Source organism: Schistocerca cancellata, chromosome 1 (assembly GCF_023864275.1).
Source record: "Schistocerca cancellata isolate TAMUIC-IGC-003103 chromosome 1, iqSchCanc2.1, whole genome shotgun sequence".
Classification (NCBI taxonomy): Eukaryota; Metazoa; Arthropoda; class Insecta; order Orthoptera; family Acrididae; genus Schistocerca; species Schistocerca cancellata.
This window is the reverse complement of record NC_064626.1, coordinates 1,242,711,869-1,242,732,888: the sequence shown is the minus strand read 5'-3', so window position 1 is coordinate 1,242,732,888 and position 21,020 is coordinate 1,242,711,869. Positions and strand designations below refer to the sequence as shown.

At 39.0% G+C, this 21,020-nt stretch overlaps 1 protein-coding gene across 2 annotated transcripts in view; it reads left to right on the top strand.

Moving 5' to 3' along the window:
• LOC126094812 (transducin beta-like protein 2) overlaps window positions 1-11,989 on the top strand; it is a 36,472-nt gene extending 24,483 nt beyond the window's left edge. Inside the window, exons 6-7 of one of the 2 annotated variants that reach the window (XM_049909416.1) lie at window positions 8,488-8,673; window positions 11,612-11,989. In XM_049909416.1, coding sequence (XP_049765373.1) covers window positions 8,488-8,673; window positions 11,612-11,832 — 407 coding nt within the window. In that variant the 3' untranslated portion in view covers window positions 11,833-11,989. The remainder of the gene's footprint in view (window positions 1-8,487; window positions 8,674-11,611) is intronic. The other variant, XM_049909426.1, reaches the window with a different exon arrangement.
• Window positions 11,990-21,020: the final 9,031 nt, after the last annotated feature.

Below are 21,020 nucleotides of genomic sequence, written 5' to 3'. Positions count from 1 at the left end.
ATAAATCTTTGATATGGTACCTTTTGAAACACCAAACACTTCAGCTCCCTTGATTAGAGAAGCACCCACCATATGAACACAAACAATTTGCCCACATTTGAATTCTCTCAGCTCCAACATACTGCACTCACTTTAGGGAATGATGGTGAGGCAAGGTTTGAGTTTAAGAAATACCGGAAAGTTAACCTACGCAATATCCCCATCCATTCCTATGAAAACCCTGCTCCAAATCCTTTGCTTCATGGCTCATATCCCTCTAATAGACCTAGATGCAAGACCTGTCCCCTACATCCTCCTACAACCACCTACTCCAATCTAGTCACAAGTGTCACTATGCCATCAAAGGCCAGGCTACTTGTGAAATCAGTCATGTGATCTACAAGCTAGAGTTGCATTTGTGTGTGTGTGTGTGTGTGTGTGTGTGTGTGTGTGGTTTTGTTGACGAAGGGCTTAATGGCCAAAAGCTATAACTGTGAGTGTCTTTTTGTTGTGACTATCTGTGACTCAGGATCTCTGCTATATGGTGAGTAGCAACTTACCTTCTCATAATACTGTTGATGTATTTTTATGCATTTTTTATCCATCACCATGGATCCTTAGGAGACAAAAAGTTATTAGCTATCATTATTGAACTCAAGTGTGATTCATTTCAAACAGGACACAGGTAATACTCTAATGCAGGGGCGGCAAGGAATCCTGCACATGTGCGGTGCACTTGCACGCGTGCAGTTAACAGGTGTTCCGCGTGCACACAGGGGCAAGCTGGCCACCCGCTTATCTCCCATCCCCACCATACGTTCCGTCCGCTCCTTCCTCTGTAATGCGTTTTGTTTCCTAGCTTGCTTTATTGAGTGAATGAATAAGGTTAGTAGGAGTGCTTGAAAGAAATCATGGTTTGAAAGAGTACCTATTACCTACGATACGTTTTATTTAATTACCACAGGTGGAGTTTACAATACGTTTAATATCTGGAACAAAATTTCTACATACAGACAAACACAAACAGTTACATAAATTTTCATCACTGATGTTTGCTCTTAACCGAGACTTATTAATTCAGCAAATGGTTTTCCAGCTCTCGCTATATTAAGCGCAGTCTTATAACTTGCACATACCGCTGGGCTATTATTGTTGTCGTCCTGAAAACTTGAAAACAGTGCTCCATAAAATGTTAAATCAGTTAGATGAGAGACATGACAAGAGAAAGTCGCAGATCTCTCGTGACAACAGCAATTACGACAAATTCAAATGGCTCTGAGCACTATGGGACTTAACTGCTGTGGTCATCAGTCCCCTAGAACTTAGAACTACTTAAACCTAAGTAACCTAAGGACATCACACACATCCATGCCCGAGGCAGGATTCGAACCTGCGACCATAGCGGTCGCCCGGTTCCAGATTGTAGTGCCTAGAACCGCTCGGCCACTTCGGCCGGCCAACTACGACAGATTCATCTGGTATCGTCAGATCGCTCTTCTTAAGCTCAGTCAATTCCCCATCCGCTCAGAATCCGACAATAAATTGTACTCGTCCTTGTGAAATTTATTATAATGGCCTTCAATACCAAACTTCCGTTGACCAGCGAGAATACTGCCACATATTAAACAATTCGAATTTTCACGTTTTTGCACAAAGAAAAAATGATTCTCCCATTACTTTTTAAAAGATAGCAAATCTCCACTTCTCCGTTTCTTGAAATACAACGTTCACTACATAGTGCTCACGTCGCATCAACGTCCGCAGCTTAGCCTGGCACTACACTGCCGCAACCTGCCGGCTGTCGCCACAGCCCCGGTCGACGCCTGCACGCGAGCAGCACACGTGCAGCGCTGTGCGCTCATGAGCCGCGTGCAACGTTTGCCCGCCCCTGCTCTAATGCATGTGGAAGTTTGAAGCATGTAAGTGTTTCCTGGCTGTAAACAAAGGGTCACTATATGTGTATTTCTGGAAAACCACTTCCGATCATTTAGAAAACTTCATTTGAGAAAGCTTAACAGAAGAGATGAAGTCAATATATAAAGAAAAGACATGGTTCAGAAGCAAAGCTAACCAAGAAGATACAGTGCATCATTCACAAGTAATGGAAATAATAAATTCTGTTCAAACCTACACATATTTCAGAGAACACAAAATTTGAATAAGAACAACACATTATATACAAAGTAAGAAAAAATTAACACTTTTTGATAAGGTTTCATCAATGAATAGAGTTATTGTCTTTAGCAACAGAGTCAACAGTTGAGATAACTCACAGTGCACTAGCTGTTACCAGCAATGCATATAAAAAAGGAGTTAAAAATAATTGAGTTGTTAATGAGCAGTTATTAAATCCATTGTCAACAATTGCAATGAAGAATAATTTAAGAAATCCACTAGTCAGAATATTGTCTACTGCAACTTCTAAGGGCTACAATTGGTCATCAAACCCACAACAATGCCACAGCAGCTGACAATAATCATTTCCACAGCTCATCAACCTACAGCAACAGCAGCTACGTCTGCGCACCCACTTACAGCAATGCAGTTCACCCATCACATCGAGCCAGCTTCCTGTAGGCATCGTCACCCAGAAATCCCAAAGGCCTTAATGGCCGAAAGCTTTAATTGTGTGTATCTTTTTGTTGTGCCTATTGCGACTCAGCATCTCCGCTATATGCTGAGTAGCAACTTTCCTTCTCTAGCATTGTTATAAATCTAGTGGTATGTTTGACCATCAGAGTTTATTGGTTTTGTTTGACAAAGTTGTCAAAATACTGTAATAATTGAGAGAAGACTAATATTAATTATGAACTTATTCTCACTATGACTGTGTGCTTGTAAAAACTTTAAAAATGGAGGAAATATTTAAAGACGTAGCTGAGGTAAATGCTACATTTAAACAGTTGGAATGTTATAATATACAAGGGTTAACTGAAAAGTAATGCCTCCACTTTTGTAACTCTTCAACAGTTGGCAGAATTGGTATGTGGCAGGTACTGGGTTGTTCCATAGCCTCTTCTCTAGAGTTCCAGCTGGCGGGAAGTCTTAGCATTGAATGGTTGTGTTGTTACAATGTAAAGTATGGAACCCTGTGCAGACAGTCGGTCAATGTGACTTAAGCAACATGCAGTCATTGAATTCTTGACAGCAGAAGGTGTCACCCCCAAGAAGATTCATCAGAGAATGAAAGCAGTTTTTTATGTGAGTACTGTGTTGTTGGGCGAGTAAGTTTAAAGATGTTGAGGCAGGAACATATGATCTGCATGACAAACAAAAAGTTGGACGTCCTGTGACAGCAACCACTGAGTTTAACCAGCAAAGTGTTGACAGTTTGATTCAGGATGATTGTAGTATCACTCAGGGAGAAATTTCAAGCACAATTGGCATTTCACAAGAACATGTGTCACATTATTGCTTTTCTTGGCTGTTGGAAGATCTGTGCATGATGGGTACCCCAGATGCTGAATCCTGAAATGAAAGCGCACAGACTTGAAATTTTCCAGGAACTCCTCTCACGGTACGAGAATGAAGGTGATGCCTTTCTCCATTCAATTGCGACAGGACATGAAATGTGGGTACACCATTACGACCCAGAGATGAAATGTCAGTCTATGGAATATCAACAAAAAGACTCGCCCCAGAAAAAGAAATTCAAGACGCAGCCTTCAGCTGTAAAAATCATGGCCGCAGTATTCTGGGACGCAGATGGTGTCATCCGTTTTGATTTCCTTGATTGTGGAACAACAATAAATTCAGAGTGTTACATTACAATGCAAGGCAAGGGCCACAGTCTGGATGATTGACTGATCTGGCCTTGTAACAATAACCAAAACGGCCTTGCTGTGCTGGTACTGCGAACGGCTGAAAGCAAGGGGAAACTACGGCCGTAATTTTTCCCAAGGGCATGCAGCTTTACTGTATGATTAAATGATGATGGCGTCCTCTTGGGTAAAATATTCCGGAGGTAAAATAGTCCCCCATTCGGATCTCCGGGCGGGGACTACTCAAGAGGATGTCGTTATCAGGAGAAAGAAAACTGGCGTTCTACGGATCGGAGCGTGGAATGTCAGATCCCTTAATCGGGCAGGTAGGTTAGAAACTTTAAAAAGGGAAATGGATAGATTAAAGTTAGATATAGTGGGAATTAGTGAAGTTCGGTGGCAGGAGGAACAAGACTTCTGGTCAGGTGACTACAGGGTTATAAACACAAAGTCAAATAGGGGTAATGCAGGAGTAGGTTTAATAATGAATAGGAAAATAGGAATGCGGGTAAGCTACTTCAAACAGCATAGTGAATGCATTATTGTGGCCAAGATAGATACGAAGCCCACACCTACTACAGTAGTACAAGTTCATATGCCAACTAGCTCTGCAGATGACGAAGAAATTGAAGAAATGTATGATGAAATGAAAGAAATTATTCAGATTGTGAAGGGAGACGAAAATTTAATAGTCATGGGTGACTGGAATGCGAGTGTAGGAAAAGGGAGAGAAGGAAACGTAGTAGGTGAATATGGATTGGGGCTAAGAAATGAGAGAGGAAGCCGCCTGGTAGAATTTTGCACAGAGCACAACTTAATCATAGCTAACACTTGGTTTAAGAATCATGATAGAAGGTTGTATACATGGAAGAATCCTGGAGATACTAGACGGTATCAGATAGATTATATAATGGTAAGACAGAGATTTAGGAACCAGGTTTTAAATTGTAAGACATTTCCAGGGGCAGATGTGGACTCTGACCACAATCTATTGGTTATGACCTGTAGATTAAAACTGAAGAAACTGCAAAAAGGTGGGAATTTAAGGAGATGGGACCTGGATAAACTGAAAGAACCAGAGGTTGTACAGAGTTTCAGGGAGAGCATAAGGGAACAATTGACAGGAATGGGGGAAAGAAATACAGTAGAAGAGGAATGGGTAGCTTTGAGGGATGAAGTAGTGAAGGCAGCAGAGGATCAAGTAGGTAAAAAGACGAGGGCTAGTAGAAATACTTGGGTAACAGAAGAAATATTGAATTTAATTGATGAAAGGAGAAAATATAAAAATGCAGTAAATGAAGCAGGCAAAAAGGAATACAAACGTCTCAAAAATGAGATCGACAGGAAGTGCAAAATGGCTAAGCAGGGATGGCTAGAGGACAAAGGTAAGGATGTAGAGGCTTATCTAACTCGGGGTAAGATAGATACAGCCTACAGGAAAATTAAAGAGACCTTTGGAGAAAAGAGAACAACTTGTATGAATATCAAGAGCTCAGATGGACACCCAGTTTAAAGCAAAAAAGGGAAAGCAGAAAGGTAGAAGGAGTATGGGTCTGTACAAGGGTGATGTACTTGAGGACAATATCATGGAAATAGGAGAGGAGGTAGATGAAGATGAAATGGGAGATATGATACTGCGTGAAGAGTTTGACAGAGCACTGAAAGACCTGAGTCGAAACAAGGCCCCGGGAGTAGACAACATTCCATTAGAACTACTGACAGCCTTGGGAGACCCAGTCCTGACAAAACTCTACCATCTGGTGAGGAAGATGTATGAGACAGGTGAAATACCTTCAGACTTCAAGAAGAACTTAATAATTCCAATCCCAAAGAAAGCACGTGTTGACAGATGTGAAAATTACTGAACAATCAGTTTAATAAGTCACAGCTGCAAAATACTAATGTGAATTCTTTACAGACGAATGGAAAAACTAGTAGAAGCCAACCTTGGGGAAGATCAGTTTGGATTCCATAGAAATATTGGAACACATGAGGCAATACTGACCCTACGACTTATCTTAGAAGCTAGATTAAGGAAAGGCAAACCTACATTCCCAGCATTTGTAGACTTAGAGAAAGCTTTTGACAATGTTGACTGGAATACTCTCTTTCAAATTCTGAAGGTGGCAGGGTTCAAATACAGGGAGCGAAAGGCTATTTACAATTTGTACAGAAACCAGATGGCAGTTATAAGAGTTGAGGGGCATGAAAGGGAAGCAGTGGTTGGGAAGGGAATGAGATAGGGTTGTAGCCTATCCCCGATGTTATTAAATCTGTATATTGAGCAACCAGTAAAGGAAACAAAAGAAAAATTTTGAGCAGGAATTAAAATCCGTGGAGAAGAAATAAAAACTTTGAGGTTCACCGATGACATTGTAATTCTGTCAGAGACAGCAAAGGACCTGGAAGAGCAATGGAATGGAATGGACAGTGTCTTGAAAGGAGCATATAAGATGAACATCAACAAAAGCAAAATGAGGATAATGGAATGTAGTCGAATTAAATCGGGTGATGCTGAGGGTATTAGATTAGGAAATGAGATGCTTAGAGTAGTAAATGAGTTTTGCTGTTTGGAGAGCAAAATAACTGATGATGGTCGAAGTAGAGAGGATATAAAATGTAGACTGGCAATGGCAAGGAAAGCTTTTCTGAAGAAGAGAAATTTGTTAACATCGAGTATAGTTTTAAGTGTCAGGAAGTTATTCCAGAAAGTATTTTTATGGAGTGTGGACATGTATGAAAGTGAAACGTGGACGATAAATAGTTTAGACAAGAAGAGAATAGAAGCTTTTGAAATGTTGTGCTACGGAAGAATACTGAAGATTAGATGGGTAGATCACATAACTAATGAGGAGGTATTGAATAGGATTGGGGAGAAGAGAAGTTTGTGGCACAACTTGACCAGAAGAAGGGATCGGTTGGTAGGACATGTTCTGAGGCATCAAGGGATCACCCATTTAGTATTGGAGGGCAGCGTGGAGGGTAAAAACATCCATTTTCAGGATCTCATCTTTCTTTGTAAAACGCTATGAATTATGAGGAAAGACGGGGGAAAAAAAGGAAAACGTGACAAAAGTATATAGAGAATGAATAGATGTACAGGTACAAGGGGTAGGTAAATTAAATCTTTTGATGAGAGGGATGAATGGAAATAAATTTGTAATTGTAAAGACATGTAAGTCGTAAAGAAATACAGTGGATAAATTTAAAAAAAATGTTAAAAATTGACAAGAAAGAGGAGAAAACATGAAAAATAGCAGCTTGTGATAGGTGAAGAAAAGAGTAGAAAATGTTAAAGTTTGATAATTGTTCAAAACAAAAGGAGAAAAATATAGCAATAGAGAGAACAACACACTAAGGTAGCAAGAAAAGAAGGGAGGCATGATAAGTAATAAGTGTTCGTTTGGGCTATATTCAAGTTGTGAGCATTAAGTACAATTCAGGAATTACTGTACTGGGCAAGATTTTTTTTCATTGAAGCTTTTTCTTAATCATTTTTATGCAGTATTTTAATTGGGCAAGAAGAAATAAATTGATACTTGAAGCAGTGCTAGTTGCAACCCAAGTTCTTTTTTGACTGTGAGTAAGTTTTCATATAAGAATAGTGTGAAAATTAGATGACTGAGATAGTTTTGACAGTGAAATGAGAAATGTGAAAATTATAGTGAAAGCAGAACAGTACTACAAATATTCTGCAGCAAGTGATGATCTGTCAAAAAAAGGACAGCTAGACTGTGATGAGTCATACTTTACAAAACCATAGTCAATATTGATATTTTACATTATTTTGTATGTTGGTTGTATAACTCGTATTTGTGGCTCATAAAAGATTTGCACAAAACTCTGTTGTTGTTTGTAAGCACATTCATTCTGTAACACACAACGGATAAGTAGCCTAACACAATCCGAATTTCATATGGCCCGATATGGAGGCTTGCAAACAGTCATTCTTTCTGCACAATATTCACTAGTCAAGTAGGAAAGGGGGAAACAGGAGTGATACGAGAAGTTCCTTCTGTGACGCACAATGAGGTGACTTGCAAAATAGAGGTAGGCCTAAATGGAATAATCTTACATTCACTCAGAACATAAAACTTGAAGAATGGGCAAGGATGGTAAGGAAGTTAATGGAGACTCACTCGTGAACAGTTACTGTGTTGATCATAATGTTTCTGGCCTGTAACCCAGACTTTAAATATGTTGAATAATTTCAGAAAAATCCATAAAATGCATGCGAATGATTGTAATGGTCCAATAAAATCTTCAACTTTAACATAATATAAGGAAGTCTGGCTAAGTAAGGTTGAGCCATGTTACGTTAAAATGCCATGTAAACTGTAAGATATTCATTTAGTCAGACCTTGTAAGATGAAACTTTGAAGGCCACTGCGGTTTGATAAGTAAACTGTAGTGTTTATACTTTTATTAAATATGTGTAGATACGTAAAAGTCTGAGTGTTAATATTTTGCACTTCTCTTACCTTACACTATTTCTGAATGTTATTCATGCATAACTTTGCATTGGAGATCCACTTCATAGGGCAACATATTCTAAACAGTAAATTAGGCATATAGATGTAATTTCAGGGGTGCATGTATCTGTTTGAGGCTACATAAAAATTGTCTATTGTAAGAAAATAAGATTAGTAAATGATGAAATGTGATACATCTCAACATTTTAGGATTTTATCTGCAATTGTATTACTTTGGTTTTGTTTTTCAATAATTTTTTTATTTTATTTTTCAGTTGAGTACATGAAAGGAGAAGACCCTCACTTGTTAATGACAGGCAATTATAAACATGAAAATGTCCCTGCTCGTTTGGCCTTGTCACCAAATGGCGATGTAATTGCTATTGCCAGCAACAACAAGCTAATGTTCTATTCTGCTCTATCAGGAAAATGCGACAAAATAATAGAGAACATTTATACAGGTACAGAAGTTTATGATAATTACCTGGGAATACCATTAATTTATTTTTTATATTGTACTTTTCGGTAACTCTTAGTTTCTGTGTAGGCCTACTTGATTATAATTATAATTAATTTCAAGCAAGCTGTTGGACTAATAAAATGCTGCAGGAGAATTGCAACAGCAGGCATAAACTCCAGAATGCTAATAAAGAGTTCCAGGGAAGCAGTACGTTAGAGAGGGAATAAGTAGTAGTAAAGCATCGTAAATTACTGTACTCTCTGTTGATAAAGTGGCAAGGGCTAGTAAGAGAGAGCCTGAAGGTTACCAGAAAAAGAAAATTGTGTGAATTTATTATCAGTTCATTAGTTTCATGTCCGTGGATCATTTATATGATAAATCATAATGATGTGGAATTGGTCATTTTACATACACATCACAACTTAATTTTTAAATATGGCTGCATGTTGAACATTTATAATTTTTTTTTAATCTACAGATGTGAGTTAGTAATTTGTACCCACCACCTCTTACACATTATAGTAATAGAAATTTTTCTACAGAATAGAATGAATTCTCAAGGAGGAACCTTTTTAGTTTGTTTTCAAATTTTACTTTGTTATCTGTCAGATATTTTATGTCACTGCTGAGTAAGTTATCAAAAATTTTTGTTGCAATGTTATGCACCCCTTTTTGCGCTAAAGAGAACCTTAATGTGGAGGAATGGACGTTATTTTTCCTTCTGGTATCGTAATTATGTACATCATTGTTCCTTTTGAACTGCAGTGAGTTATTCACAACAAACTTCATGAAGGAATAAATATATTGTGAAGCAGTAGTCAGAATGCCCAACCTCTTAAACAGATGTCTACAAGACGATTGTGGTGCGCACACATATTACTCTTACTGCACGTTTTTGAGCAATGAAAACTTCCTTTCTTGAAGTTGTGTTACCACTGATCATAATAGCATATGACATTATTGAATGAAAATATGCAAAATATGTCAACTTACTGATTTGTCTTTCCACAAGATTTTCAATGATTCTTAGTTCAAATGTGGTGGAACTGAGATGTTTTAGGAGTCCCAAAATGTGCATTTTCCGTTTTACATTCTCAACAGTATGAACATCTAAGAATTTTGAAGTTTCCACCCTATTTTTATTCTCTCACAGCGTGTTATTCTCATAATTGGTTTAGTACCTCTAGATGTGCAGAACTGAATATGTTGGTGTTGGGTTTGTTGTTTTTTTTTTTTTTTTTTTTTTTTTTAAATTGAGGGCGAGACCGCTCATGGAAAACTACTCAGTGATACTTTTGAGAACATTGTACTATTTCTTCTGTTACTCTATGATGCTTATATTATTAAAATACTAGTGCCATAAAAGACAGAATATCATTTACGTATATGCTGAATAATAGTGAACCTAAGAGTGAGTCTTGGGGAAACCCATATGTGATTTCTCCCCAGTCATAAAAATTTCCATGGACTGCATTGGTTGAATTACTAAGTATAAATTTCTGTAATTTTTTGGCTACATATGACATTATCCACTTTTTGACTATATCATCAGTCCCATAAAAATGCAGTTCTTCATGATGAATATTGTGATTCACAAAAACAAATGCTTTAGATAGGTCATAGAAAACACCAACTGTTGATGTTTTATTGTTTAATGCTTGTAAAATTTGGTGAGTGAACATGTAAATGGCATTCTTGGTAGCACAACTCCTCTGAATTCCAAACTTTGATTTGCTGAGGATATTATTGTTGTTTAGGTTAGATTCTGCTCTAGAATACATCACTTTTCAAAAATGTTGGAAAATAAAGTCAGCAGTGAAACAGGTTGGTAGTTATTGACATCTATATGTGTATGTTTCTTTTGGAGAGGTTTGACGACAACATATTTCAGTCTCTTTGGAAAAATGTCTTGAGTTGGTGATCATCATCCATCATCATCATTTAAGACTGATTATGCCTTTCAGTGTTCGGTCTGGAGCATAGTCCCCCTTATAAAATTCCTCCATGATCCCCTATTCAGTGCTAACATTGAGTTGGTGATGCATTATATATTTCAGATAAGACAGGGCTTCTTATATGGGAATAACTCTTTAGTACTCTATTGTATACACTATTAAAAACAAGCTTTTACATTTTGAGATCTATATGTAGTTGTTTATTATTTTTATTCACTTTCATTCCCCTACCTTCTTTGTTTTCCCCTTCTTCCTTTATATTTTGTCAGCATCGCCACCTTGAGACTCTTCCATTTTTTACTCATTGGTTACCTGCAGCTCATTGTTAGTGTTCTGGAATTTACACCTTGCCCATTAAAGCTCATTGTTACATCAAGTTCCTGTCATTGCACCATGTGTTTTCCTATTACTTGGGATTTAGAGTGCATTTTCATTTCATTGATAACTGAAACATCTTTACTGGACTTCTCCCAGTTTTCTGTTTCCAAGCACCACTTACTAAAACGAATTCCAAAACATATAAATCCAATTTCGGTTTGTTAATTTGTGCAATTGTCAGCCCATTTCTAGTTGTTCATGTTTGCAGAGCTAAGAAATAGATTACCATCTTCTGTTTGTTATACTGTTTATAATAATTTTACTGCCATATTTTGGATTTGTAACTTTACTTAAACAACAGTTATGGAAAGTATTGATTGTTACTCGCTGTAAAGATGACACATTGAGCTGCTGCAGACAGGACCAACGAAAGGACTGTTAAACATGAAGAGTGTGTGAGGTGAGCTTGCTTGTGTGACTGCATGCGTGTTTTTCTTTTATGATGAAGGCTTTGACCAAAATCTTAATTTGAAGTCTTTTTGTTGTGCCTATCTGCAACTCAACGTGTCACATTTATGGTGAGTAGCAAAGTACTCATTCCATAGTTGTTGACAGTCCAACCTGGATTTTCCATTGTTTGATTTTAACTTTACTTAATGTTTTCAGGCCCAATAACTGCAGTACTATTTGACTCACTTGGAAAGTATGTACTGACAGCTGGGGAGAGACATGTTAGAGTGTTCCATAACGTGACAGGCTATCGAACATTTATTGCAGCCACTAAAGAAAAGTTCCGTCAGTCAGTTTCATCAGCCCAGAAGGAAAGAATGACGAAACAGATTGAGGAAGCAGAAGTCTTCTTGAAGAGTATAGGCGAGAAAGCCTGAATTTGCCTACAGTTGTTAACAGAAGATGTTATAATTTGATAAAATCCAGATGAAAGCAATATTTTTTGCATTATAATTTTTTACAATGTTTTCTAATACAGACTGTCATTAAAATGGCAGTAATTTTGTACTGAACAACATGACATTAAAAAATTCTGGAGCAATAATTCGTTTTGCATTTTGAATCACCTGTAAGTTACATTATTTCTTCTTACAGTATCTTTTTGTTACATAATACAAAATACTTCCATTTTTCATTTTTATGTAATAATAACACAGAAAAACTGCAAGGACTGGATGAAAATGTGGAAACATCAAAAACACAACACACTGCCAAACTTAATACAGTGTAGGAAACCCACTGGCATTCAAAACAGCTTCCAGTCTTCTCAGAATGGGTAAATACAGGTTCTGTATGGTTTTAAAGGCAACCTTATACCATTATTCCTGCTTTGAGAACTGGTAACTGATGGCCAGGGGAGGTACAACTCATCCTAGTTCTTGCAAAACCTGTCCTGGATGATGTAAGCTGTTTGAACAGGGACCCTGTTGTCTTGGAACAGAGCATTACCATTGGGTGCACATTGTATTATGTAATGGACCTGATATGCCAAAATGGTCACATAATCCTTGGCAGTAATGTTACCTTGCAAAGTACACATAGAATCTGTGACATGGCTGCCCAAATCATCATCGAAGCCTCACCATGCTTCACTTTTGGGCTGTACACTTGGCAACAGTTGGAAACAGTGTGAAACAAGACTCATCAGACCACATGACTTTCTTCCATTGTGTGATAGTCCAGGTGTTATGGAGTTAGCACCACATTTTCCTGCTACAAGCGTTTGCCTCACTGATGTCTCTTTGTGTTTTTTGGTGCTGACAGGGTTTGCAAGTGCGACATTCAATTCTGCAGGAATTTTTACAGCATTCATTCTCTTCATTTTTTGTCACAAGCCTCTTCAATGACCATCTGTCACTATCATTGAACACACACTTCTGTCCGAGTTGTGACTTAGCGGATGATGTTTTTCAGCTTTCCCGTATGCATAATAAATCTTTGATATGGTACCTTTTGAAACACCAAACACTTCAGCTCCCTTGATTAGAGAAGCACCCACCATATGAACACAAACAATTTGCCCACATTTGAATTCTCTCAGCTCCAACATACTGCACTCACTTTAGGGAATGATGGTGAGGCAAGGTTTGAGTTTAAGAAATACCGGAAAGTTAACCTACGCAATATCCCCATCCATTCCTATGAAAACCCTGCTCCAAATCCTTTGCTTCATGGCTCATATCCCTCTAATAGACCTAGATGCAAGACCTGTCCCCTACATCCTCCTACAACCACCTACTCCAATCTAGTCACAAGTGTCACTATGCCATCAAAGGCCAGGCTACTTGTGAAATCAGTCATGTGATCTACAAGCTAGAGTTGCATTTGTGTGTGTGTGTGTGTGTGTGTGTGTGTGTGTGTGTGGTTTTGTTGACGAAGGGCTTAATGGCCAAAAGCTATAACTGTGAGTGTCTTTTTGTTGTGACTATCTGTGACTCAGGATCTCTGCTATATGGTGAGTAGCAACTTACCTTCTCATAATACTGTTGATGTATTTTTATGCATTTTTTATCCATCACCATGGATCCTTAGGAGACAAAAAGTTATTAGCTATCATTATTGAACTCAAGTGTGATTCATTTCAAACAGGACACAGGTAATACTCTAATGCAGGGGCGGCAAGGAATCCTGCACATGTGCGGTGCACTTGCACGCGTGCAGTTAACAGGTGTTCCGCGTGCACACAGGGGCAAGCTGGCCACCCGCTTATCTCCCATCCCCACCATACGTTCCGTCCGCTCCTTCCTCTGTAATGCGTTTTGTTTCCTAGCTTGCTTTATTGAGTGAATGAATAAGGTTAGTAGGAGTGCTTGAAAGAAATCATGGTTTGAAAGAGTACCTATTACCTACGATACGTTTTATTTAATTACCACAGGTGGAGTTTACAATACGTTTAATATCTGGAACAAAATTTCTACATATAGACAAACACAAACAGTTGCATAAATTTTCATCACTGATGTTTGCTCTTAACCGAGACTTATTAATTCAGCAAATGGTTTTCCAGCTCGCGCTATATTAAGCGCAGTCTTATAACTTGCACATACCGCTGGGCTATTATTGTTGTCGTCCTGAAAACTTGAAAACAGTGCTCCATAAAATGTTAAATCAGTTAGATGAGAGACATGACAAGAGAAAGTCGCAGATCTCTCGTGACAACAGCAACTACGACAAATTCAAATGGCTCTGAGCACTATGGGACTTAACTGCTGTGGTCATCAGTCCCCTAGAACTTAGAACTACTTAAACCTAAGTAACCTAAGGACATCACACACATCCATGCCCGAGGCAGGATTCGAACCTGCGACCATAGCGGTCGCCCGGTTCCAGATTGTAGTGCCTAGAACCGCTCGGCCACTTCGGCCGGCCAACTACGACAGATTCATCTGGTATCGTCAGATCGCTCTTCTTAAGCTCAGTCAATTCCCCATCCGCTCAGAATCCGACAATAAATTGTACTCGTCCTTGTGAAATTTATTATAATGGCCTTCAATACTAAACTTCCGTTGACCAGCGAGAATACTGCCACATATTAAACAATTCGAATTTTCACGTTTTTGCACAAAGAAAAAATGATTCTCCCATTACTTTTTAAAAGATAGCAAATCTCCACTTCTCCGTTTCTTGAAATACAACGTTCACTACATAGTGCTCACGTCGCATCAACGTCCGCAGCTTAGCCTGGCACTACACTGCCGCAACCTGCCGGCTGTCGCCACAGCCCCGGTCGACGCCTGCACGCGAGCAGCACACGTGCAGCGCTGTGCGCTCATGAGCCGCGTGCAACGTTTGCCCGCCCCTGCTCTAATGCATGTGGAAGTTTGAAGCATGTAAGTGTTTCCTGGCTGTAAACAAAGGGTCACTATATGTGTATTTCTGGAAAACCACTTCCGATCATTTAGAAAACTTCATTTGAGAAAGCTTAACAGAAGAGATGAAGTCAATATATAAAGAAAAGACATGGTTCAGAAGCAAAGCTAACCAAGAAGATACAGTGCATCATTCACAAGTAATGGAAATAATAAATTCTGTTCAAACCTACACATATTTCAGAGAACACAAAATTTGAATAAGAACAACACATTATATACAAAGTAAGAAAAAATTAACACTTTTTGATAAGGTTTCATCAATGAATAGAGTTATTGTCTTTAGCAACAGAGTCAACAGTTGAGATAACTCACAGTGCACTAGCTGTTACCAGCAATGCATATAAAAAAGGAGTTAAAAATAATTGAGTTGTTAATGAGCAGTTATTAAATCCATTGTCAACAATTGCAATGAAGAATAATTTAAGAAATCCACTAGTCAGAATATTGTCTACTGCAACTTCTAAGGGCTACAATTGGTCATCAAACCCACAACAATGCCACAGCAGCTGACAATAATCATTTCCACAGCTCATCAACCTACAGCAACAGCAGCTACGTCTGCGCACCCACTTACAGCAATGCAGTTCACCCATCACATCGAGCCAGCTTCCTGTAGGCATCGTCACCCAGAAATCCCAAAGGCCTTAATGGCCGAAAGCTTTAATTGTGTGTATCTTTTTGTTGTGCCTATTGCGACTCAGCATCTCCGCTATATGCTGAGTAGCAACTTTCCTTCTCTAGCATTGTTATAAATCTAGTGGTATGTTTGACCATCAGAGTTTATTGGTTTTGTTTGACAAAGTTGTCAAAATACTGTAATAATTGAGAGAAGACTAATATTAATTATGAACTTATTCTCACTATGACTGTGTGCTTGTAAAAACTTTAAAAATGGAGGAAATATTTAAAGACGTAGCTGAGGTAAATGCTACATTTAAACAGTTGGAATGTTATAATATACAAGGGTTAACTGAAAAGTAATGCCTCCACTTTTGTAACTCTTCAACAGTTGGCAGAATTGGTATGTGGCAGGTACTGGGTTGTTCCATAGCCTCTTCTCTAGAGTTCCAGCTGGCGGGAAGTCTTAGCATTGAATGGTTGTGTTGTTACAATGTAAAGTATGGAACCCTGTGCAGACAGTCGGTCAATGTGACTTAAGCAACATGCAGTCATTGAATTCTTGACAGCAGAAGGTGTCACCCCCAAGAAGATTCATCAGAGAATGAAAGCAGTTTTTTATGTGAGTACTGTGTTGTTGGGCGAGTAAGTTTAAAGATGTTGAGGCAGGAACATATGACCTGCATGACAAACAAAAAGTTGGACGTCCTGTGACAGCAACCACTGAGTTTAACCAGCAAAGTGTTGACAGTTTGATTCAGGATGATTGTAGTATCACTCAGGGAGAAATTTCAAGCACAATTGGCATTTCACAAGAACATGTGTCACATTATTGCTTTTCTTGGCTGTTGGAAGATCTGTGCATGATGGGTACCCCAGATGCTGAATCCTGAAATGAAAGCGCACAGACTTGAAATTTTCCAGGAACTCCTCTCACGGTACGAGAATGAAGGTGATGCCTTTCTCCATTCAATTGCGACAGGACATGAAATGTGGGTACACCATTACGACCCAGAGATGAAATGTCAGTCTATGGAATATCAACAAAAAGACTCGCCCCAGAAAAAGAAATTCAAGACGCAGCCTTCAGCTGTAAAAATCATGGCCGCAGTATTCTGGGACGCAGATGGTGTCATCCGTTTTGATTTCCTTGATTGTGGAACAACAATAAATTCAGAGTGTTACATCACAATGCAAGGCAAGGGCCACAGTCTGGATGATTGACTGATCTGGCCTTGTAACAATAACCAAAACGGCCTTGCTGTGCTGGTACTGCGAACGGCTGAAAGCAAGGGGAAACTACGGCCGTAATTTTTCCCAAGGGCATGCAGCTTTACTGTATGATTAAATGATGATGGCGTCCTCTTGGGTAAAATATTCCGGAGGTAAAATAGTCCCCCATTCGGATCTCCGGGCGGGGACTACTCAAGAGGATGTCGTTATCAGGAGAAAGAAAACTGGCGTTCTACGGATCGGAGCGTGGAATGTCAGATCCCTTAATCGGGCAGGTAGGTTAGAAACTTTAAAAAGGGAAATGGATAGATTAAAGTTAGATATAGTGGGAATTAGTGAAGTTCGGTGGCAGGAGGAACAAGACTTCTGGTCAGGTGACTACAGGGTTATAAACACAAAGTCAAATAGGGGTAATGCAGGAGTAGGTTTAATAATGAATAGGAAAATAGGAATGCGGGTAAGCTACTTCAAACAGCATAGTGAACGCATTATTGTGGCCAAGATAGATACGAAGCCCACACCTACTACAGTAGTACAAGTTCATATGCCAACTAGCTCTGCAGGTGACGAAGAAATTGAAGAAATGTATGATGAAATGAAAGAAATTATTCAGATTGTGAAGGGAGACGAAAATTTAATAGTCATGGGTGACTGGAATGCGAGTGTAGGAAAAGGGAGAGAAGGAAACGTAGTAGGTGAATATGGATTGGGGCTAAGAAATGAGAGAGGAAGCCGCCTGGTAGAATTTTGCACAGAGCACAACTTAATCATAGCTAACACTTGGTTTAAGAATCATGATAGAAGGTTGTATACATGGAAGAATCCTGGAGATACTAGACGGTATCAGATAGATTATATAATGGTAAGACAGAGATTTAGGAACCAGGTTTTAAATTGTAAGACATTTCCAGGGGCAGATGTGGACTCTGACCACAATCTATTGGTTATGACCTGTAGATTAAAACTGAAGAAACTGCAAAAAGGTGGGAATTTAAGGAGATGGGACCTGGATAAACTGAAAGAACCAGAGGTTGTACAGAGTTTCAGGGAGAGCATAAGGGAACAATTGACAGGAATGGGGGAAAGAAATACAGTAGAAGAGGAATGGGTAGCTTTGAGGGATGAAGTAGTGAAGGCAGCAGAGGATCAAGTAGGTAAAAAGACGAGGGCTAGTAGAAATACTTGGGTAACAGAAGAAATATTGAATTTAATTGATGAAAGGAGAAAATATAAAAATGCAGTAAATGAAGCAGGCAAAAAGGAATACAAACGTCTCAAAAATGAGATCGACAGGAAGTGCAAAATGGCTAAGCAGGGATGGCTAGAGGACAAAGGTAAGGATGTAGAGGCTTGTCTCACTAGGGGTAAGATAGATACTGCCTACAGGAAAATTAAAGAGACCTTTGGAGAGAAGAGAACCACTTGTATGAATATCAAGAGCTCAGATGGCAACCCAGTTCTAAGCAAAGAAGGGAAGGCAGAAAGGTGGAAGGAGTATATAGAGGGTTTATACAAGGGCGATGTACTTGAGGACAATATTATGGAAATGGAAGAGGATGTAGATGAAGATGAAATGGGAGATACGATACTGCGTGAAGAGTTTGACAGAGCACTGAAAGACCTGAGTCGAAACAAGGCCCCCGGAGTAGACAACATTCCATTGGAATTACTGACGGCCTTGGGAGAGCCAGTCCTGACAAAACTCTACCATCTGGTCAGCAAGATGTATGAGACAGGTGAAATACCCTCAGACTTCAAGAAGAATATAATAATTCCAATCCCAAAGAAAGCAGGTGTTGACAGATGTGAAAATTACCGAACAATCAGTTTAATAAGCCACAGCTGCAAAATACTAACACGAATTCTTTACAGACGAATGGAAAAACTAGTAGAAGCCAACCTCGGGGAAGATCGGTTTGGATTCCGTAGAAATACTGGAACACGTGAGGCAATACTGACCTTACGACTGATCTTAGAAGAAAGATTAAGGAAAGGCAAACCTACGTTTCTAGCATTTGTAGACTTAGAGAAAGCTTTTGACAATGTTGACTGGAATACTCTCTTTCAAATTCTAAAGGTGGCAGGGGTAAAATACAAGGAGCGAAAGGCTATTTACAATTTGTATAGAAACCAGATGGCTGTTATAAGAGTCGAGGGACATGAAAGGGAAGCAGCGGTGGGGAAGGGAGTAAGACAGGGTTGTTGCCTCTCCCCGATGTTATTCAATCTGTATATTGAGCAAGCAGTAAAGGAAACAAAAGAAAATTTCGGAGTAGGTATTAAAATCCATGGAGAAGAAATAAAAACTTTGAGGTTTGCCGATGACATTGTAATTCTGTCAGAGACAGCAAAGGACTTGGAAGAGCAGTTGAATGGAATGGATGGTATCTTGAAGGGAGGATATAAGATGAACATCAACAAGAGCAAAACGAGGATAATGGAATGTAGTGGAATTAAGTCGGGTGATGCTGAGGGAATTAGATTAGGAAATGATACACTTAAAGTAGTAAAGGAGTTTTGCTATTTGGGGAGCAAAATAACTGATGATGGTCGAAGTAGAGAGGATATAAAATGTAGACTGGCAATGGCAAGGAAAGCGTTTCTGAAGAAGAGAAATTTGTTAACATCGAGTATAGATTTAAGTGTCAGGAAGTCATTTCTGAAAGTATTTGTATGGAGTGTAGCCATTTATGGAAGTGAAACATGGACGGTAAATAGTTTGGACAAGAAGAGAATAGAAGCTTTCGAAATGTGGTGCTACAGAAGAATGCTGAAGATTAGATGGGTAGATCACATAACTAATGAGGAAATATTGAATAGGATTGGGGAGAAGAGAAGTTTGTGGCACAACTTGACCAGAAGAAGGGATCGGTTGGTAGGACATGTTCTGAGGCATCAAGGGATCACCAATTTAGTATTGGAGGGCAGCGTGGCGGGTAAAAATCGTAGGGGGAGACCAAGAGATGAATACACTAAGCAGATTCTGAAGGATGTAGGTTGCAGTAGGTACTGGGAGATGAAGAAGCTTGCACAGGATAGAGTAGCATGGAGAGCTGCATCAAACCAGTCTCTGGACCGAAGACCACAACAACAACAACAACAACAACATCACAATGCTGCAAACTCTGAAATGACGGCTAACAAGGGTCCAAAAGGAAAATGGAAATGTTTTCCTGCAGCATGACAATGCCAAACCATACACTTCACATGCCACCACAGCAGAACTTCAGAGACTGAATCTCACCACCATACGCCATCCTCCACACAGTCCAGATTTAGCACCGTTTGACTTCCGTTTCCGATAATGAAAGACAATCTGCAGGGACATCATTATGCTTCTGATGAAGACATTGAGAGAACTGTGAGACTGTGGTTGTGGAAACAGTGTGTCAAATTCTTCCATGACAGCTTCAGAAAACTTGTTCATTGTTGGCAGAAATGTATCCAATTGGCTGGTACGTGGATATTGGTAATTAAAGATCACATGCTAAGGATTATTTCTGCATGTGATTTATTAAAATTTTCCTATCCAAACCCAATTAACGAAGGTGGCAGCATTACTTTTCATTCAACCCTCGTAGATTTGAAAACACATCAAGCAGATCAATAAGAGTATCAAAGCTCAATGCATTAATTTTGAAAAGGTATTGGCTGAGACAAAGGAACTCTGTACAACCTCTGGTTCTTTCAGTTTATCCAGTTCCCATCTCCTTAAATTACCACCTTTTTGCAGTTTCTTCAGTTTTAATCGACAGTTCATAACCAATAGATTGTGATCAGAGTCCACATCTGCCCCTGGAAATGTCTTACAATTTAAAACTTGGTTCCTAAATCTCTGTCTTACCATTATGTAATCTATCTGAATCCTGTCAGTATCTCCAGGCTTCTTCCATGTATACAACCTTCTTTTATGATTCTTGAACCAAGTGTTAGCTATGATGAAGTTGTGCTCTGTACAAAATTCTATCACGTGGCTGCCTCTTTCATTTCTTAGCCCCAATCCATATTCACCTACTACGATTCCTTCTCTCCCTTTTCCTACTACTGAATTCCAGTCACCCATGACTATTAAATTTTCGTCTCCCTTCACTATCTGAATAATTTCTTTGATTTCATCATACATTTCTTCAATTTCCTCATCATCTGCAAAGCTAGTTGGCATACAAACTTGTACTACTGTAGTAGGCGTGGGCTTCGCGTCTATCTTGGCCACAATAATGCGTTCACTATGCTGTTTGTAGTAGCTTACCCACACTCCTAGTTTTTTTATTCATTATTAAACCTACTCCTGCATTACCCCTATTTGATTTTGTATTTATAATCCTTCTCATCAAAGCGCATTT